Raw genomic sequence first — 21,959 nt, 5'->3', positions numbered from 1 at the left:
TAGCAGGTAAAAGGACCTGTTTGTATGAAACCCTCATTTCCTGGGAATCGTACTGTCAGCACACGTTCACAGCGGGCTGTCGTCAGTCTGACAAATCGCTGCGTTGCACCGCGATCATGGGATGGCAGGGAGCTCAGTGTGACACACAATGTGACACATCGTTCGGACTGGCAGAAAACTGTTCTGGCGGTCGGCTGTGCTTCGAAACACATGTTGTCGTAGTTCCACGCTGAGATGTGAACCTCTGCTGGTTCATGTCCAAGAGTGGCTGTTTTATTCCAGTGACTTCAAGGACTTTTTTAAAACCACTTATGGATGCATATAAGAAGAACCGTTAACTGTAAGATATATAGCACAGAAGAATTGAATATGTTTAATCTTTTCACTCATTTATTTAGTTATTTAAAATAAACAGATGCTTTTCTCCAAAGTGACATTCATAATCTCCTATTTCAAATATCTGATGGTGTAAATATTCTTCCTTTTTGACTTTTAATGCTGGAGGTCTTTGAGGAAGGGGCTGTTTTTTCAAAGCATCTTGATGAGCATACAGTTTTGCCACAGTATTTATACATCTGCATGTTTTTGCCACATTTTTCCCACTGATACAACTTGTACAGTGAAATCACTTTCTGGACTTGTTTCCTAACCACTATTCTCCATTACTGTTAATTCAGGATATTTATGTGAATGTTGGAAACGGCTGTGAAGAGTTGGGGAAATGGGTGTGGCCTTGGTGGGTGTGGCCTTATAAGCCACCAGTGATTGGTTGGCAGTCACAGTTGTAGCATTTCAGCTCCTCTTCCCCCTCCTCATGTCAGTCAAAGATTGGTGTTTCAGTCACTGAGATAATACACCTGATTGTCAACCACCTGAAAGTTCTCATAAACATCTGTGATGCAACTATGGGAGTTTTTTTTTTTTTAGTTAAAAAAAAAAAACATGTGTGACTAAGTTGTGCTTATTACCCACTGGGGAACAGTAAATTTAGTGGCGTGTTGTTGTATTCCTTGTCGCGGGAAGAGTTTTTTAGACGTTCAATTGCCTGTTTACTGCACCCCGTTTCTGCTGCAAAAAGACTTTCAAAGAGTCAACGGGTGATCCGTCTGCGAGTCAGAGACGAATGGTGTTTTTCGTTTAATTGCGTTTCCAGCATTGCAGGAATCAGGTCAAAAAGAGTTATGAAACTACACTATGTAAAGGGATTAATTTCCAAACCGTTACCCCTCTCAACAGCACTGCCCCCCGCCCCCCAGGCGTAAGCGTTTTGTTCCAGAGACACGTTTAAACGTTGAGTGTGTGTGCCGCGTTTCGTAAAGGACTGCCCGCCTTTGTATGTCTTTGTTCTTTCCTTGAGCTTTGTAGGTCATTTTTTTTCAGGAGCCTTTAATGATGCTTTCATTAAATATAGACGGCCCGTTTTATTTATTAATGACGAGTTTCAGCTCCGTAATGAACCACTGAGGTACTTTCCATAATGCGGTAATTTGTTTTTGAATACAGTACCTGTGTTACTCAAGCTCTCACACGTAGCTTGCAGCAAAATTGCAGCTTAATTGTCTTGCTTTTGGTTTTGCTCCGTTTACCATGGTACATCATGAAACGTCAGTGGCGTTCTGACCTGGTGTTAGATATGGGGTTTTTAGGGTCTTGGGCTCGACATTTGAGTTGAAATTGTTTTATTTGCATGATAGTTCCATTATCTGAAAGAATGGTTTATGATTTTGTAGTTTGTCAGACGATTGTTGCTTTAGAACTCGATATTAGGTTTTAAAAATGATAGTATGACTCGTGTATGAGAGCATCTTTTGATTCTTGGTTGTTTTCCAGTCTGATATTTTTGTTTTCATGTTTTTAAAGTTAGTTGAGTATTCGGAGTGTTTTGAATGCTTTGTTTTCTAATGAAGTGGGGGGGAAATTGCATGTTAGTTGCCATCGTGTTTGAACATCCTTCCCTCATAAAATATAAATTTTCTCCTCTTTCAGTATAAATAGAGGTTGGTTGCCGGGTGCAGATAATTTGGGGGAAATTTTGTTTTGTGCAGAGCGGTATTTGGGGCAGGTCAAGAGGAGATGTTCCTTAATTCCAGCTTCCTCTGGGTTATGCGGCGTTCGGAGTCGATCCTCTTTGTTTTTCCGAATCTTTTCACGGTGACTTGTTTCAACAGACAGCCTGTGGTAACTAATTCTCTATTGGGTCATTGTTTGACTCTGGTTCTTTCCTTCCAGATTCTTATTCTTACCACATTCAGTGCCTGATAACATCCTAACCTGCAATTTAGCTTAGTTCCTTTGAGCCAAATAAAAATACTAATAATTAATAATTCTATATGTTTATGAATGTATTTTTTTAAAGCTTATTTAGGTAACACCTAACATCTCCAAGGTAACACACACAAGCACACACTATGGAAGCAGAGCAAGAGCATGAAGGCTCCACACACACTGAGCCAGGTTCAAACCCACAGGTTGAGAGCCGCGAGGCGCCAGTGCTGCCCGATGTGCCACCAGATTTTGTTTGACGGTTTTGGGACCCCTTGTCTCTGAGGTGCTTTATCGGGAAATCGACGGTTTGACTTCAGTTACCTGTGTTGGTGGAGGGGTCCACGTGACTGCTCTGGTCTCACACATTTAATGTGCTTAATATTTTCTACAAGCAAATATTAATGTTTCTCTCTGTCTGTCTCCCTCCCTCCACCCCATCCCAACGCAGCAACGCCAGTCCCGTGGGGCTCGTCTTGACCGCGGTGGTGGCTCTCTCCTACCAGGTCGCCATCATGTTTGAAGGGTAAATGACAATGTTTCTTGTCACTCCTGTGGTTTGAAGTTGAGCAGCATGCTGGACTTTGGAGAAGGACATCAGTGAACATGTGCCCCGTTTTTAATTTTTAATAGTGTTTTCTATTTGTTAAATACAGCTACTGTTCAAGTGATTATAGTGATCCTGTGATAGAACATAAAAATTCATATTTGTTTTGTTGGTGCCTTTAGATGAGCTTACACACACACACTGTCTGAACCGCTTGTCCCATGCGGGTTTGTGTCAGCGGGGTGGGGGAAGCGAGGGGCAGAGCTGGTTAACTTTAATCGCCGCTGATCTCTTTAATCGAGATGGTCACAAGATCTCCATCGTGGTGTTATTGAATGCAGTCGTTTTCCTCGAACCCCCGCTGTCCCCTCACTGTCCCCCCGCTTCTGTGCTGCCCTCCCTTCACACCACTAGTGCCACCAGCAGTGTGTGCAGAATCACATCACAGCAGCCATACAGCATGGGACAATTGAATGGGGGGTGTAGGTCTGGGGAGTGGCAAAGGCCCGGGGGAGCCTGGCTTGGCATTGGTGGGCTGCGATCTGGTGGTGACGTGACACATCAAAACATCGGCCAGACCCCCCTGCCCCACACTCTAGAAGCTGTGTCCATGATCATTGTCATGCCTTGGTTTCCACCATCTGAAACATTCTTCCACTCTGATCCACACAAGCTCTCTGGATACATGACATTTTAAGGAGATAAATGTTTACGTCATTAAGGTCAACAAGTTCCAGCACTTGATCATCTGACACCTCAGGCACCCTGGTGCCTGGGCAGGGGGGGGGGGCACAGCGGCATACATTGCACTTTCATGCATCATAAAATTAGGATGTTTTCAGTAATATAAACAATTACTTGTTTTAGTGGTTACAGCTGCCCCCATTTGGACCCAAAGGACCCAGGTTTGAATCCCATGCCCTGCTGTAATTCCCTTGACCAAGGTACTTACCCTGAATTGATATGGTAAAAATGACCCAGGTGTATAAATGGGTCAGTCAGTGCAAGTAGCTTTGTGTAAAAACCAGTTGCACTGTATGTGATTTGGAGAAAAGCCTCAGCTAAACAGATATGTTATTGTACATAAAAAAATGAGCACTTGTTGCTTGTCATAGGTTTGTCAAAAATAAATCAATCAGCTATACCCATTAGTTCCATATAAGCATTTCAGGTAAGTACTACTTCAAAACACCAAACTTAAGATAAACCATCTTTCATTATCATCCTTCATTTAGCTGGGGATTTTGTGTTAAATATGGAGCTTTACGCTGATTTACTCATTTATACAGCAGGTAATTTTTACTGTATCAATTCAGGGTAAGTATTGTTACAGGAGTAAGATAAATGATCAATGTGCCAGGCAGTTTAGATCTCCCCAAGGAAGATAAGTTGGTGGAAGTACTTATTTAGACACTTGGCGGTGGATTTCAGACCCTTTTGGGGGGGCTTTTCCTCGTTTCCTGTCTGGCTCCGGCGGTACATGCTGTTGTGGACGTTTATCAGCAAGGTCCACATCGCGTTCCCAGTTCGCTGGGTGAACTGTCTCCGTCGGGAGTTGAGAGTAATCGGTAGCGGTCCACGAGGGAACCTCAGAACGCTCACACACACGCACACAGTATCGGTCGGCTCCTGTCCGGAAAGGCAGATAGGAGCGCTGTTATGCACGCAATTAGGTATCAGTGACACGAGGGAGCCCCCCCCACCACCCGTCCCAAGAGCGCCTGGCACAGGGTGGTACAGCAGCAGCAGAAGCCTCCTGTGTGGGAGGGGCTTTATGGTGCCTTTCTGTGTGCCCGTGTTTGCAGACCTTTCACGGAGGAAATCTACCGGCAGAGGATGCGCTGTGCCAAGCAGGGGTAAGCGCTCTCCATGTTTGCCCAAGGGAGCATGGTCCACCCTGGGGCAGATAAGAGAGCCAGCGAGAGAAGAAGGTGGAGGCGGAAGAGGAGGGGCAGCCCTGAAGGACGCCAGTCGATATGATAGGCGGAGCCAATGATTCCTTCTTAAATCTCCGTTCTGGGCCATCGCAGTGCTGCAGAAGGAAGCCGAATTAGATCCATCACTCTCCTTTGCATTCTGTCAGTGTTGTCTTCCGCAGGTGTCACAAAGGAGGAGTCCTGTGGGTGGGTGTGGCTAAAAGCAATGCATCATCAGGCTGTTTTCTGACCAGTTTTTGTTTCTTTATTTAGTTTCTTACCAGTGTGTTATATCCAGAGTGGTGTAAATGAGACACACTTTCCTCCCATTTTCCCCAGGATCTGGTTTCCTCATCTTTCGTCCTGCATAGTTCCCTAAAAAGCGTTGGTGAAAAATCGTGATGTTAAAAAAAAAAAAAAAAAGTTCCATTTTGACATTTTCCTCCTCACAGTTATATTTATATAACTGCACTCAGCGTTTTTGTTTTAAGTTACTCAAATTTGATTAAAAGAAAATGACATCCTGTGACTTAGATGCTTGTGTGTGTTTATTTGGCTGGGTGTTTGCAGAAACAGTTTAGTATAATTACCCAGCAACTTGCTCAGGGGCACTGACAAGTCACCACCTTTTCCTCTGCAACAATTTGACGAAGCACTCAGGTGGAAATCGGAAGGATGCATTATTGGTATTAGGTCAAAATTGTTCAGATGGATTTCAGGTCTGCTCTCTTGTCTTTTTGTTCTTCCGCTTCACATTATCTATTGTGTTAGGCATGCCGTGAAGAAAAAGACCACCGTCTAGACATGGGAAGTGCTCACCTTGCCGACAGACAGCCGCCGCATGTGGTTTGCTTCCGCGGGGGAATTCACTATCTTCCTAACGTGGTGAAACAACGTGTTATAGCGTACGCGACACGAGTGTACCGAAATCCATCCCCGGGCCATGTCTCGCAATGCTTTCAAAGAGGCCAAACCGCGCTGATTTGCCCTAAAGCTTTTTTTGTTTTATTTTGTTAATGGGAGGGTCACTGGAGGACGTGATGTGGTTGTCTATTCACCTCTGCACTTTTGTTCACTGTGCACTTCTCTGTTAACTCCAGTGGCGTATGTTAATGAAGGGGGGCGGCAGGTAGCATAGTGGTTAGAGCCACCGCCGTGAAATCAGATTACCAGGGTGTGAATCCTACTTCTCCTGTAGTACCCATGAGCAAGGTACTTACCCTGAGCTAATGCAGTAAAAATATCCCAGCTCTATAAATAAGTAGACCATTTTTTTTTTCAGGAAACAAACCTAATGTGTTTGTCACTTTGTAGGGAAGAGTCCGATAAAAATGGTTAATGTTAGAAATATCAGTGTCGTGGGTAATGTAATATTACCCTCGATCATATGATGAGCGAGTGCCAACGAAGGTTAGCAAAGCCCAGAGGGTGATATTTTTGAAGCTCCTATGGCCTCATACAAATGGGGCCATAGATATATAATTACTAGATTGGGTCTACATTTTAAAGCAGCCGCCAAGCGTTGGTAGAACTATTCTAGTAATTGCGTATCCTAGTTTTTCCAAACTGTTGACAGCAAGACTGCGCCTTGAAATAAAATTCACTGCCCACTTTATTTTGAACTGTCTCTAAAAATAAAATGTTCCACCCGCTCTTGGATGCGGATCCGAACTGTCCAAACTCTCAGTACTATGAGAGAAGTTTAAAGTGTTTAGAGAAGAGCTGACACACATTTGATGTCTGACATTTATCAAAAGGTTCAAGGGCCAAAGGTTTGAGCTTGGCCGTTGGGCTTTGAACTTAGGGTGCTCTCTGGATGATTACCTGGTAAGAATGCAACCCAACAGACTGTCCCATTCCTGGTCTCCCCTTACACTGAGGTAGCTCTCATTCCGTCTTTTGTGTATGTCCTCCTAATTCACATCCCGTGTCTCTGGCTTTGTGCTCCCTTCTTGTATGCCATCCATTGTCCATGATCCTCCGGATCCTCGCGATTCCTTTCTGTACTCCCGCGAATGATGCTTTTTTTCCATCTCGGATATCAAAATATTTCAGGTTTGTTCTAGAATATCATAACGTTCCTTCTGCAGGTGTCCTACTCCACATGCTCTTGAGGTCCCACTTAAACGTGTCAAACCCTCCACCGTGTCCTACCTTTGTCCATCAAATTCCAGCTGTGCGTAGCAGTGTTTGCGCAGATGTTAATTTATTCGCTAATTTCAGTGTTATTTACCCTATTATATAACTATGATTTACTTTTAACTGATCTTTAATTACTCCTCATATTGTTCCCCATGCGTTATTCATGTCTTTTATTGTTTCACTCCATTATGTTTCCCTGATGTGGAATTTCCGGAATGCAAAGTGCCTGTTTCATGGATGCAAGTCTATAAGGCATTTGGGGAGTATGAAAATACTAGAGTGCCATCTGTGATGGGTAACATCTGGAGAGACTCTTCAGAACTGTAATAAACTATTTTAAGCTCTATTGGGCCTATTATTGATACTCCAAAGAACCTCACATTGTCTGAAACAGATCAATTCCACTTTTGCGCAGCCCGAACTCCGATGGAGCATCATGACTAACATTATCCTTTTGCCATTTGATCCATCTGACGTGGAAAGTTCTCCTCCACCAACCAATCTGAAAGCTGTTTGTGTGACTTCCCTCTGGAAATGTTGTCATCATGATACAGCTTCCAGTAAAATATCCCATGATGGTCCAGTGTCCAAAAAAATTAATGCTCATAAAAAGAAGTAGTTGCTATCTCTTTTGCTCGTTTCATCCATCCACAGTGAGAGAGACTGGAGCAAAATTGTGAGATGGAAAATTGTAATTGACATCTTTTCAAGTGAGCATCATAATGGGTCACAAGGTCAGTGAGCCTCGAACGTGTTTTTCTGTTGCACTGCGATGCCCTTCCGCTAACGTCTCCCCCAGGGGGGCCACCGTCTCTCCATCGCTAGATGCCGTTGTTCTGATTGACCCCCCTGTGTTCTCGTCCTGCTTCTGCTCTGCTTGCTTGCCTGTTGCTATGCAACCGCGCTCACTCCTGTCGTGTGAAACCCAAATAAAAGCACCCCTGTGGAGCCAAGCACAGGTCGTGGTGTCGAGTCTCTCTTGCCTCGCGGCTCTCTGCGAGGGTCTCTCTCTGCACTTCCCTGCGAAGCCCCGTGAGGTTCTTCACACCTTCTTGTGAAATTCGAGTTCTTCGCTTAAAGTGTTATGGTTGGTCGAAGGACATGGTGCAGGTGAAGTGAGCCTGAAGCCAGGATGGATTGATGACCTTTAGTAGTATCATACCTCCTGCCAACCTTGTCCATAGTGACCACATGCTTCTGAAGTGGTTGACCGCTGCCTGGTACAAGGAGTGCCCCAAACACACCAGCTGTCACCCAGCTCCCAAAACGCATGCGTCGGCCAGCCCACCTGGACAAGTGCATCGCCTGGGAATAGCATGTCCGTCAAACCAGAAGCGTTTGCTCAGTTGGGTGTTTTTTTTTTTTTTCTTTTCATCCCTGATTTCCACTTGTTTTCATTCTTCCCTCGCTCATCCTCCTACCTGATCTGTACCCCGGTGAAGTTAACACTCAGTGCCAGCACTGCTGTAGCATGGATCTTAAAAGGTAAAACCCTGATGTTGTGGAATGAACTATTTTCTCCCATATGCATAAATATATATATATGTATATATAGATAGACTCTTCCAACTGACCATTAAGCAACAACAGGTTCTCAGGGCTGCCGTGCAAATGACATCATTATCGTTGTCGGCGATAATGGTGGTGGTGTTTTTGTTATTTTTTGATGTCTCATCAAGAGCTCTCCGGCCAGTATGTATCGAAAGAGCGTTCTGCATTTTCTTGTTCTCCATGGCAACTGCATGAAGTATACGAATATAAACAAGGGGATGAAGGGGAACATTGAAAAGGCAGTGTTTCTGTCCTGCAGCTATATGCACACCCTGGGCAGCGGAACACAGACGGGTGTCTGTGCACAGCATTCGTCTTCTCTGGCGTTTCCTTGCACGCTGACATATGACCCCCGACATCCAAAGCGCACATGGGCCAGCATGAGCCATGATTCTGCATCATGACTCTCCGGCCCTTTTCGGTGACTCGGCAGGGGAGCTCACGCCATCGGTCCAGCACTCCGTCAGCGCGGCTTCCAGGTGCACAGCGAATGAGTCAGTACCTGCTGCTCTGGACACACACCCAACATGTCTTACCCAAAGCAAATTCTGCAGCATCAAGTGTTACAACAGAAAGACCCTACTTGTCTAACTCACTAGTTTCACCATCATCTGACACTTTTCTCCAAAGCAACTTGCAAAGGTAAGGTACTTACATTTATTTACTAGAGTAATTTAGGGTAAGTACCTTGCTCAAACAAGAGGTACAACCAGAGGTGAGATTTGAACCTGTGACCTCTGAGTCTGAAGACAGCAGCTCCAGGCACCACGCTATCAATTTGCCCCGTTTTTTGGATTACAGTTCAAGACAGCGGACACATTTACATTATATGTTAAACTTTGATATGTTGAATGACACTGTAAGTGGTCCCCGTGGGCTTAGGACGGGTTCCGGCCCCTTGGCCTCATGGATCCCACCTAGCACGCTGGTCTTTGTCGCAGCTGAGCTGCTTATTCATTTCTTCATATGGCTTCTGCTAGAATGAGCCATACGCTTCAAGCCTTGTTAAGTGAAACGTGCTGGGGTTCAATGTGCTTATTCAATCACGTGAAATCAAATTTCACTTGGTCTAAGAAAACTGAAGGAACACAGATAAAATGTCTCATTTTTTGCAGATAAACAGAATTAATGAAATTTGAAGCTCTTTTTTTTTTTTTTTTTTTTACTGATCGGCCACATAACTCACTGCTCTTACGCAAAGAATGATTAAGCAGGCTACAGCACTGTGGGTGAGGTCAGCGGGGGGGGGGGGGGGGGGGGTGTAATGATTATACGCCTTTCAATCTCAAGATTTCCAGTCCTGCTGCATATTTATATACGGTCACAGCCACAGGTCAGCTGTGTGTACCTAATAAAGTGGCCAGTGGCGAGTGCACGAAAGGACTAATGGGGCACACGCGCTTTCGTGGAAGGCCGTCTCGCTTCGGACACCCGTCGCTCCGCGCCGAAAACCGAGGCAACGGAGGCCTTCGCAAAACTAAGCGAACCGTCTCCAATTTCGAAACCCCGAGAGAACTGAACCTGCACCAAGTGACCGTAACGTTATCCGGCAGCGCGCGACGCCTCATAAACATTGAATTACATCAGAGGATAAAATCACTGAAAATTCATACCATTTCCGTAGTTTTGCGCAAACAGCAGCTTCGGGCCTCAGTCATCTGCTCGAACCCTGTGGACAAGCACTCGCTGCCCTGGAAACGGGACACACGGGGATGATTATTACAGGAAACAATATCAGCCATAAGGCATATCTGTCCAGTACACCACCAACCATCAGCTCTGTTATTAGTGGCTTCTGGTACTGGATTAGTTAAGGGCATAGTGTTGTGACCTGGAGGTTGCTGCTTCTAGTGTCATTCTGTGATTCTGCTGTGATACTCACGAACAAGGTGTTTTCCGTGAATTGCTGCGGTAAAATACCCAGCTGAAAAAACAGGTTGGGTACTGTGAGTCGCTTTGGGTAAAGGTGTCAGCTAAACGTCCATCCATCCCTAATAAATGCTTGCCCAGTGCAGGGTCACGGTGGTCCAGAGCTCATCTTGGAAACATAGGGCATGAGGTAGAGCAATCACACACGCTTCTTCCATGTGCACTTTCACAGACCGCTCTCAATTTAGAGTCACCAGTTCATCTGACATACATGTCTTTGGACTGTGAGAGGAAACCAGAGCAGATGGAAGAAAGAAACATGAACTCAGGGGGAACATGCAGACTCCACACAAACTGAGCCGCATGCAAGCCCACATCCAAACCCAGGAGCTCTGAGGCACCAGTGCTACCCGTCTGAGAGGTCATTTTTTTCTGAAATCAAAAAGACATGCCTTATAAAACAACCGGGTGCAAAGATGATCGATTTTCTATAAACAAATGTGCCATTATTATAATCAGTCAGTCATGAGTCCTGCGAAGAGCACTTTGTTAACTAAAATAATCACAGAGCGTTTAAGCAATGCGAGGACAGTTACAAAACAATCCGTAAGTGCGGTAGCGGTGTTTTTTCCCAAACATGCGAGACATAGCACTGCAGATGCGCACGATGACCAGCAGATAAGAGCTTTCACAAAACAGTATCGTGTTTTTGACTCACCTGCCACACAGGTGCATGTCCTCAGACAACAAAACTGACCAAAGTGCATTCCCTGTCCTGCTTTGACAACAGTAAAAATTCTCGCCGTTATTTTACCCTTAAGGTTTCTGGATTGAGTCCCAGTCTTGCCGTGGTACTCCTGAGAAAGGTATTTACCCGGAATTACTCCCATAAAAATACCCTGCTGAAGAGATGGGTCAAAGAACCGGTTCTTGTACCGGCTTCAGATGAAACTTTCGGTTTAGTCTCAGTGTTTCTGTGACCATCAAATCAAACTTTCCTGGTATTTTGCTTATGAATCACTCTCTCAAAACAGAAGGGGCGCGGTGGTGCAGCGGGTTTGACCGGGTCCTGCTCTCCGGTGGGTCTGGGGTTCGAGTTCCGCTTGGGGTGCCCTGCGAGAGACTGGCGTCCCATCCTGGGGGTGTCCCCTCCCCCTCCAGCCTTATGCCCTGTGTTGCTGGATTAGGCTCCAGTTTGCTGGTACCCTACTTGGGACAAGGGGTTTCAGACAATGTGTGTGTGTGTGCACTCTACACAACCTTCCTTTCCAGTTGTTTTACCAGAAAAGTAGTCATGCAAAACAGATTTAACATTCAGCCCCTGAGGTCCAGTCAGTCTCCATCAACCATAAACTGCGAGTGACCGTAGCTTGCATAGCAACAGGGTACACAGTTGCCGGTTACGGCCTTGGCGCTGGAAACTGGGTTAATGCTCCGCTGCGGGAGGTGCTGTGGGTGTATCTGCTCCAATCAGCCTTTTTAATACAAACATAGTGAAACTTTACTGCCATCCTGATTACAGTGGCTGCTGTAGCACATCATTTACACTTTATACACAGCACGCCATTATTAATTTATTACTTAGCGAACGCAGTAAAAAGATGTGCGTTTCAGAAGAACTGGGAACTCTAAACTGCCCATAGTGTGTGGGCATGAGTGAATGAGTGTGTGATTGCCCTGTGCTGGACCTTTGCTTCAGGGATAGGGTCTGGACCATGGTGATCCTACAATGGACAAGCGGTGATTCATAAAGGATGCATGAATGCAGTGATCTTCAGGAAAAAGTTTAAAAACAACTGCAAAGTTTATTAGGTGCGAACAGGTATCATTTCTGAAACGCGGACTTACTGACGGCTTTGTGGTCGGCCCACGTGAGCGTCCTTAGATGATGCGCGGAAACATCTTTAGATAACGCGTGCCCTGGTTCGCCTGCTTGGGTACGCTGCCAAGCTGCACATCCTCTTGTGCTTTTTGTGAATGACTGAATCATGTTTAATTACCAAAACATCATTGTTTACTTCTTTGCAGATTTCCTGCCAAATTCCAGCTTTTTTGTACTTCACACCATCAGTGTTTCATTTAATTCTGAGGAGATCACCAGTCTATGCCTACAAGAAACATCCCCATGCCATTATGCTGCCACCACCATACACTGCATGCTGTTTCATGACCAAAACACAGTTTTCCCCAAATTTGTTGCTGTCTAGCAAGCTCCAGATCTGTTTTAAGATGTCTCTTCTTGAGAATGGGCTTCTTTCTTGTCACACTCTCATGCTGGGGTCCTGATACAGGTGTCTGATGCACCTTTACAACACACTCTGCCACTTAACCTCGTAGCTCTTCTGAAAGACTGTTGGCCTCTTGGCTGCTTTGTGTTGTGCATATTGTGATTTTTTTTGAAGCGCAGCCTTTTCTAGGCAGTGTCTAAGTTGTTTATTATTTAATTAGCTGATGTTTTTCTCCAAGGTGACAATATTCTGTTTACACACTGAACTACTTACAATGTTTTGTCCATTTATACAGCAGGGTCATTTTTACTGCATCGTTTCAGGGTAAGTACCTTGATCGGGGTACTACAGCAGGAATAGGGATTCACACTGTCATGGTGCCCCCCGGCGTGGATGCGTCGGACCCAAGCGTGAAGCACAGGAAGTGAAGTCAAGGGGCGATCCAGTAGACATGATCAGGGAAACAGGCAAAATGGTCACTGATCTGTGAACGGAATCCGAAGGGCAAATCCGAGAGTCGTTGTCCAGTAAACAGGCGAAAAGTCGTGGCAAACCAGGAAGTCGTAGACGAGGAGCAGGAACTGGGAAACAGGGAGGTCAGGAGATCTAAGGTAAGAATGAGAAGCGCAAGCGAGTATCGAGGCTGAACAATGTTCCGCAACTTCCTGCGGTCTGGGCTGTCTTTTTATGTGCCCGGACCCTGTTCAGCTGCAGGTGTTGCTCGTTACTGAGGTGGAGGGCTTGACACACACCCAAGGCATTCTGATTATGAGGAAACGGTGCACACCACTATGCCACCTGCTGCCTCCAGGGTTCCATGCACCTTCTACTTGGAAATCACTGAGCCAGCAGTACTCATTGTGATATTCATGCCCTTAAATACTGCTTTGTACCTTTCTCCTTTCCTGTGCAGTTATTTCTGACTTGTTCAAAATATCCGTTGATACTCTTTCTCCTCATGCATTCTCTTCCGGCTGAATATTTGACAAAAGACTCTTGTGGGTTTTGTGTCCAGTGTGTTGGCACAGCTCCCAAAATGATGCACAAACAGAGCCCAGTGGTGGGGTCAGCAGATGTCCTTTCACCTGCACACTTGGGGTTACCAGAGCACAAGGTGCAAAACTTGTCCACACACAATATTTCTAGTTCAGCTTTTGATATGACATCTTTGGCTTTTATGTCTTAACGGAAGAAAGCTGTGACTTTACATTTAATCCAGTGACAACAGGAGCACTTGTGCAACCTACTGTAGCTCCCACAAGTGCACGAACTCCTACAGGTGTGCCGAACCCATGTAAAGATGTAAATATAAGAGTAAATGTTTGCAGTGCGGACTGATCTCCTATCTGCACTGATGACCGCGGACACGTCCCGGTCACCACTTTTCCTGGACATATTCACCATAAGGTCTTTCTGGGAGGCGCTGTGAGTGGGTGGCGCCCCCCTGTGGCCCATAGAGGACAAGAGCCGGAGTCCGAGCTGTTTTCTGCACAAGTTGTCACCCCTCCGGTGTGTATCTCACACGTGAGGGAAATAACAGCAGTGATGCGCATAATGATAGACACAGGCGTGGGAATGTATTAAATGGATGTGAATGTTGTGCCGGTGAAAGTGGACAGTGGAGGATGTCACTCTTAGAACAATATTCATTACCGAAAACAGAGGGATGTCGGTTTTAGTGACTCCAGGTGCGACAGAGGCGAGCGTTGTGTAGCACAGCTGAGCACGTGCACAGTAAAATATTGCTGGAAATGGATCAATTTGGGGATCTGACAGAAATGCACGGATCGTTACACTTCTGAAATCCGCTGAAAGAAAACTGTGTAATTGGGGTATGTGGTCACAATGTAGCTGGATGTACTGTATTGTAGGATGTACTCGGTTATACTCTGTTGTACCCGTCTGTACTCTGCTGTTGCCGACGACGGTGCAGCGCACTCTCGTATTCCACGCCTGACGCACGAGCACCTGTTGCTGTGCCCCCCCCCCCGCAACCCCAATCCGTCCACACGCCCCTCCCCATCGGTCCGCTCCTCCGCGGGCCGCGCAACTCGTGACGCGCGCCAGAGGAGTGGCTCGCGCGCCTGTTAAATAGCGCGCAGTGGCTGGACGGAGTCAGAACAGCAACAGAGCATCCTGGACTCTTCGTCGGCACTGAGTGCAATCATCAGCATCAGCATCAGCAGCATCATCTTCCTCCTACTTCTACTCCTCCTCATCACCAGCACCACCGTCACCCGCAGCCCTCCGCAGATATGATCAAGAAGATGAGTCCGTCGGAGAGCGAGTTCGACATCCCCACCAAGAACTGCTACCGCATGGTGGTCCTGGGCTCCACCAAGGTGGGCAAGACGGCCATCGTGTCTCGCTTCCTCAGCGGCCGCTTCGAGGAGCAGTACACGCCCACGATCGAGGACTTCCACAGGAAGTTGTACTGCATCCGCGGGGACGTGTACCAGCTGGACATCCTGGACACGTCGGGCAACCATCCGTTCCCCGCCATGCGCAGGCTCTCCATCCTCACAGGTGAGCTCCTCCTCCTCCTCATCCTCCTTATGCGGGCTTCTGCTCAACAAGTCTTGCACGACACCCGCAGAGCGTCTGCGGTCTGGGTAGTGCGCAAAGTTGCGCGCCCTGTCCCGGCGATCGGCTGCATGCGCTGTGCGCGTGGCGCGTTCCGGAGCGTGTCGAGTGTGGCGTCTGACCGTCCCGCGTGTCTTGTGCTCCCCCCCCCCCAATCCTCACTCGTGCAGGTGACGTATTCATCCTGGTCTTCAGCCTGGACAACCGGGACTCGTTCCGCGAGGTGCAGCGCCTCAAGCAGCAGATCTTCGAGACCAAGTCGTGCCTCAAGAACAAGACCAAGGAGCACGCGGAGGTGCCGCTCGTGATCTGCGGCAACAAGGGCGACCGCGAGCTGTGCCGCGAGGTGCGGCGCGAGGAGGTGGAGCAGCTGGTGTCGAGCGGCGAGCGCTGCGCGTACTTCGAGATCTCGGCGAAGCGGAACACGAACGTGGACCTCATGTTCCGCGCGCTCTTCACCATGGCCAAGCTGCCCAACGAGATGAGCCCGGACCTGCACCGCAAGGTGTCCGCGCAGCACTGCGACATGCTGCCCCGCAAGTCCGTGCGCGGGCGCAAGGTGAAGGACGGGGACGCGGACGCGTGCGCCTACGGCATGGTGGCCCCGTACGCGCGGCGCCCCAGCGTGCACAGCGACCTGCTGTACATCAAGGAGAAGGCGGTCGGCGGCGCGCACGCCAAAGACAAGGAGCGGTGCGTGATCAGCTAAGCCTGGCTGGGCGGATGGAACTTGGCGAGAAAACGACAGGAGGAGGAAAATTGGTGTTCTGCGGCCGTGCCGTGGGGCGCGTGGACTCGTCTCTCGGCGTGGACTCCCGGGGGGCTGAGCGCCGCCGGCCGGGAGCGCGCGGGGACCCACTGGCGGGACGGACGCCGCCGCCGCCGCCGCCGCCGCGCCTGGCTAGTTTCGCAGAATCGATGTCCTTCTTTTCAAAATTGCGTGGACTCCGAGCAGTGGCCCGACCCGTGGCCGTGGCCTCTTCACCCGGCGAGCTTTAATTTTCTGGTTTCGCTTCATTTAATTTTATCTTTTAATTTCCACGCAAGTGGGTGCAAAGCGCGCGCGTGTGAAGTGAGTCCTTTTTGCTCTGGATGGACCATGTGCGGAACAACGTTTACATTTTGTCAAATATACATATATATATATATGTACACATGTATATACATAAACATATATATTTATAACAGAGACTTTGGCTTAAATATTTGTTTGCGACATGAACAAATGTGGTGGTGAATGTATATTTATTCTTCTACTCTGTGTGTCACTATTGAATTTTGGAAGAAAAAATAAAAATAAAACATAGTTATTTTGAATTTCCTTCACTTTCTCCTTTTTTCTTCATTCCTGCCCACCACACGGAGCTCTGAGTTTTGCGGCCCGGCTGCTGGTGTTTTCACGGCAGAAGTTGGGAAAAGAGCAGCAGTGCAAACTGCACCATCAGCAGTCCTGCGTGTTCTGTGTTCTGTACTTACATTTTGTGTCTGTATGCTGCATCGCCCTCTGGGAGTGACAGAAACTGAGCTCAGCTGCGTACAGTTGTAGAATGACAGTAAAAGTGAGTCGAACTGGGTTCGAACACCATAGGAGCCGCTCCAGCGGAGCTCAGCATCCTCGTGCAGAACCCGCTCTGTGTGTGTGTGTGAGTGAGCAAGAGCTGTGTTTACACTAAGACACCACATTGTTCGCAGCGCACGGCCAGTTCTACGCGTAAAACGCACACCTAATAGTAGGACCCGCTCCACTGATCCGCAGACTTAGTAAACAGTGATTTTCACCCTACTTCTCAACACTCCTTTAAAGGCCCTTAACTGAACTTCAAAGGCATTCAGTTCAAAACAGTAACTTCTGTTATTTAATGTGAATATAATTTTTATCACAACAGATGAAAATAAAAAAAAAAACACAATTAGCCACTGAGGATGGCAGCGTCACAGTGTTTGGATTAGAACCGCTGCCCCGCAACCAGACGCTCATGTGTCGGGAGTCCTGGTCCCGCTGCAGTACCTTTGATCGTGGTACTTAACCATGAACCGATACAGTAATATTACCCATCTGAATAAATGGGACGATAATTGGAAAGCTGATTATTATCAAGTTGATGATAATATGGTTCCATGTCGGTGGCATTTTGAGGGCACAGGGCCGTGTGAATAAGAGCACATGTTGGCAAGTTGGCAGAGGCGCTCTGGTTGCGTCATTGCGGCCGACATGAGCAACAGTCTGTCTGGCTGCACCTGTTTGTGTGCGGCTGCGCATGTGCTTAAGGTGTTCCCAGTGTAAACACGGGAGTTGGATGAGGAGCTGGGACGGGTGCGAAGCGAGAGGAAGTCCGCCAGACAGGGGGGTGGAACCTTCTCAGCTGCCGGGACACCAAAAGATATTGGCGAATGCAAATATTACTCGTTGAGGATGAAAAACACTGCCAGTAACTGTCCGCTAATCGCGTGTTTGGGTGACACACCCCATCCTCTGGGGTGTGCCACTGTTTTAGTTAAACACTTGGGAAGTGGCAATATATAGTTATTTTAGTATGGATTTAGTATGGACTCAATGAAATAAAACATCACAAAAAAATAAGAACCAAAGTAGCAAAATTAATTCATAATGGAATCTACAACATTTGTAGCATGCGGGATTGTGGCCACGCCCACCTCCCGGATTATTTCCTGGATTATGAGCCGCGCCCGACCAAGCGACGAGGGTCAGGTTCGCTCGCGGTATTTAACAGACTGATGGAGGACGGCATTGGTCAGTCGGTGCGGATGCTGTTCGGCATGTCGCACGTTTGTTAGACTGTATGTTTGCGTGAACAATGCACATGTGTGAGCTGCACCGGCTCTGCAGGGGTCAATATAGTTGGTAGGTGGTGCAGTTTTAGTGAAAGATTTAATGGAAAAGTACTCGTGGTCACCGAAGTGAACATTAGTGAACATGGTCCAAAAATGACGTGGTGGTAAAAGTGAGCCTTCATCGATCACATATGATGTTACCTGGATAGTGACTGTAGTATTCAGTGGAGTTATGAATATCGGAGGGAAAATCAATACTGTCTTGAACAACAGAATGGACCCCTCCATATCTATGCAATGAACACATTTGCTTAATAGCTACTGATGTAATTAATGCAATAGTGCAGATGCTGGTAAAGTTTGCATCGAAAACTATAGTTACGAAGGAAGACCCGAGATACGACTTCGTCTGCGCTCCTCTAAAATAGGTGCACGTCAGTCGTGTGACCTCCGGGACGTCTTAGTGAGGAACTCGAGTGAACGTACGTTGTTTGTTGTCATTTATGACAATGAACGACATTTACAAAGGTGCTCTGTACGAAAGGAAAAAAAGGAAAGCGCCGCGGACGTCACCGCGCCGAGCAAAGCCCCGCGCACAATGGCCTCCTTTTCACGGGAGCCCCCGAAGACCGCGGAGAGCCGAGCTGTGAGCCGCTCCGGAGGACAGGCGGCGTTTGTGAGACTTGGGAGGACCGCTTTGAAGTTGTCCTTGTGTACCCGGAGCCCGCAGAGTAACTTCTCGTCAAGTCCGAGAACTTTTACCGCGCCACTCTTCAAAGGAAGCGCGAACACGTACGAAATGAACCCTCCGCCAAACAGCGGCCTTAAGTCACCAAGATGATGTCCGTCAGGAGTGAGGCATCATGGGATCTCAAGACAAAGTAGCCACTGTCCTTTTTCCTCAGTGTGCTGTTTCAGGTGTTTCGCACTTGGGTGACCTCGCCGCCTCTCCAAAGGCCTGAGAAGATCAAAGACACACACACACACACATAGAGTTTTGATCTTCTGCTCAAGTTCTTTCTTGGCCCCAGCAGGCTCTTCCCAGGCTTCCAGTGTCACAACCCAGCGCGATAATCTCCTGAAGCTTGATCTTCAGCTCGGCCAGCTCCTCGCGGACATCCAGGTTCTCTTTCGCCTTGCGAGAGAAGTTCTAGAGTCAAAGTAAGAGAATTGCCGCCGCTTCCCGATTGCTAAGCGTATTTGGATGGGGCTGAAGATCATGGCCGCATGCATCAACGTGAGCAGCGATAGACTGCTCAAGGGAGTTACAAACGCGATTAGAAATACAAATGGTGTGTATTCAGGAACGTTGAGAACATTAAGAATAAGTGGTAAACTGTGCAGAGCTGCATAAACCAACAGAAAACTTGTGTAGAGAAACAGCTTCCAGCTCTCGTTTCCATCTGCACCCGAGGGCGCGATAAAAAAAATATTATGTTGCTGTTGAATTATTGACTCATGCCATATTCTTCAAGGTTTCTCACGGTCGCTCTCGCAGAGTTTCGGTCCAGCTGCCTTTTGTATCAGTCCTAAGCATCTCGTTGTAGGCAGCTGGTCTTCACCTCCCGGGGGAAATGGGCAGAGGGAAGGCAGTGGGCACTTGTTCATGAAGTGTAGCCCCTGTCTGTGCCAGCCCCTCCACAACAGTCCATGCGTTAAAAAAATATAATCGTTACCTGGTTAATATCGGGGTAAGGGACCGAAGATTTGCCTGTAGCTGTATCTATCTGCTTACATTTGGGTCAAATGCCCCTTTCTCTGAGGTCCTGTGACACCGTTTTAGCTAAACAGCGTGGGAAAAGGCGGTATACTTATTTTAATGTATTTTTGCTGGAATAACAAAAAGAAACTCCGGACTTGTAAAATTAATTTTAAGCGTCTAAAATATTTAAAAACAATATGTCGTCCTAGGTTTATTCATAGACCGGAGCATTAATGAATAGGTGCTGCTGAGCACGACCCCTAAAGCAAGCATTTAACGAACAAAAATGGTCCAAAAGCGGCACGGTTGCCGAAGCGTGCCAGTGATCACCGCACATGTATGGTGCGCGATGGCTGCGTATCGTATGAATGAAGGTGATCGACCGTGTGGATGATTGATAAAAACTGTCACAGTGGACTCGCATGAGTGCATGGAGTCCCATGACGGTTTTTGTTGTGTTTCTCAGCCTGGTCTTCCCCACTCTGAGTGATGCCATAGAAAACCAGGCAGGGCTGATGGGAAGTGTGTGTTCATTCAAAAATATTATACTATACAAGTTTAATACATTACTGTACATTTTAAATTGCCTAATTAAAATTAAATTGCACAGTTTAGGTCGCATGTGTTGCTGAAGGAAAAAAGGCAGGATCCTAATCCATGTTGTAACACCAGTTCCTCAACCATTATTGCTTCCGGCTGTACCACATATTGGAGTTGAGTATTGTTTATTTTTTAATATCTGGATAGTTTAATTCTTCAAACTGTTTATCGGCTAATTCTGTTTTTAACAGCCCTGACGGAAAATAATCGAGCAGTTACTTTGATTTGTTTTGCTCGACTTCTAGGCAAATACACAAAAAGTACAAAGCAGCGGCACTCAAGGAACTGCGCATATAATAGATGGTTTGGAGCTTCACAAGGACTGTTGTCGGACTGGCGTGGTGACGTTTTATTTATTTTAATTAGTAGCAGCTAAAATTTGGTCGGGTGACTGAGGTTTGGTACCTCCAGGCCCAAAGTCCATAGGTTCTCATTTTTGGCTCCAATATGGTGGAATGAGCTCCCTCTGTCCCTCAGAGCTGCTGAATCCCTGCGGGCATTCGAGAAGCATCTCAAATCAGTCCGGGTCTAAAGCTGCTCGTCTGATGTCACGCCCTTTTGTTCACTCTTTGTGTTATATCACGTTGACAAAAAAGCCACCTGCCAAACGAATAAATGTAAACGCAAGGCTCTGTTCACAGGTGCACTTTCTCACAGAAGTTCCAATTTGGCGACGGAAATAACGAAAATTCCGAACAAGCCCTCAATAATAAACATCTCTCGATACTTCTGCACTTCCGAGCAGATCCTTCTCCTAAGCAATATCACTATCTGATTCATCCGGCACCTTCCGTTGGCCTGTTGCTGTAGTGCTACGCATGAATCTTTCCACAAAGTCCGCTGCCAAGTTTGCGTGCCAGAAATAGAGAAAACGGCCGAACGAGTAGCTATTTTCGTGAGCCGGTGGACAGCTTGAGAGTTGGAGAGAGCTGTGAATGACATTGGAACCTGCTTTAAGGGGAAGAGTGGAACGTAGCAGGAGAAGAATGGAGGCCACCAGAAGAACGCAGGTGGGGTGCTTTGCAAAAGGCAAAACGTTGAGAAGAGTCATCAGCTGGAAACACACCATCACCTTCTCACCAACTGCACCCGAATGTCTCTAGATTGTTTAAGCCCCACGTCTCTTACCAGTCAGGTCACCTCAGCAGACGTCAGTCAGCAGCTCTTTAGGAGAAGTCCGTCCATCGAACCAGTGGGATACAAGCTAGACTGGATGAATCTGCAACTGTTTATTTGGACCTTTGGCATTTTATGTTAACCTACAGGAAAATCCATCAGCCTGAGCAAAATTCCAGTGAAAATAAACATCTTCTTCTTGTTGTTTTTCTTTTCCTCTTAACCCCCCCTCGCTCCCCTTGCAATCACATCCTGGAAGAGATAAAGATGCAAGATATTGGAGAACATGCGCGTGATGCACATCATGTAAGCAAGCGGCTCTTTAAGATGCAAGGAGACAGAATGGACTTATTAAAAGTGAACGAACGTGCGCGGTTTAGTCAAATGGCCATTTCCCGGTTTTTTTTAGCTCTCAGCTTTCAAGCATGTTGCCAATAATTTCATATTCCTGCGGAAAAACCTACATGGTAATAACTGTGGTCTAGCAACCTCAACATTTGTTTTCTCGTGAAGATCTCCGATCGCGTGTTAAATTAACTTGTTGAATTTACGCCCCCAACGGACACTCGCAGACATCTGCGTGTTGCTTTCTCGAACCTACGGGCACCTTCAGATCAGTAGTGGATGCAACAACAGAAGAGTCATCAAGA

The 21,959-nt window shown here is 47.0% G+C and overlaps 3 protein-coding genes across 5 annotated transcripts in view; 2 read left to right on the top strand and 1 right to left on the bottom strand.

Annotated features, from left to right (window-relative positions):
• pemt (phosphatidylethanolamine N-methyltransferase) overlaps nt 1–5,895 on the top strand; it is a 40,931-nt gene extending 35,036 nt beyond the window's left edge. The window contains exons 6-7 of one of the 3 annotated variants that reach the window (XM_018745285.2): nt 2,714–2,788; nt 4,615–5,894. In XM_018745285.2, the coding sequence (XP_018600801.1) occupies nt 2,714–2,788; nt 4,615–4,669 (130 nt within the window). In that variant the 3' untranslated portion in view covers nt 4,670–5,894. Of the gene's footprint in view, nt 1–2,713; nt 2,789–4,614 lie in introns of all 3 variants that reach the window. The other 2 variants (XM_018745283.2, XM_018745284.2) reach the window with 2 other exon arrangements.
• Nucleotides 1–21,959, bottom strand: part of LOC108930258 (zinc finger protein 420-like) — a 1,123,701-nt gene that overhangs the window by 269,362 nt on the left and 832,380 nt on the right. The window lies entirely within an intron of this gene.
• On the top strand, nt 14,645–16,348 carry rasd1 (RAS, dexamethasone-induced 1). Its single transcript, XM_029252653.1, has 2 exons — nt 14,645–15,041; nt 15,269–16,348. Exons 1-2 carry the CDS (start codon nt 14,771–14,773, stop codon nt 15,805–15,807), a joined length of 810 nt encoding a protein of 269 aa, XP_029108486.1. The 5' UTR covers nt 14,645–14,770; the 3' UTR covers nt 15,808–16,348.

The sequence above is a fragment of the Scleropages formosus genome, chromosome 1 (assembly GCF_900964775.1).
Source record: "Scleropages formosus chromosome 1, fSclFor1.1, whole genome shotgun sequence".
NCBI classification, from domain to species: Eukaryota; Metazoa; Chordata; class Actinopteri; order Osteoglossiformes; family Osteoglossidae; genus Scleropages; species Scleropages formosus.
This window is presented reverse-complemented; position numbering and strand designations above follow the sequence as displayed.

Coding starts and splice junctions, on each gene's coding strand:
- rasd1 (XM_029252653.1), top strand. CDS start 14,771: ATGATCAAGAAGATGAGTCCGTCGGAGAGCGAGTTCGACATCCCCACC. Junction 15,042..15,268: donor CAGGCTCTCCATCCTCACAG/GTGAGCTCCTCC, acceptor TCACTCGTGCAG/GTGACGTATTCATCCTGGTC.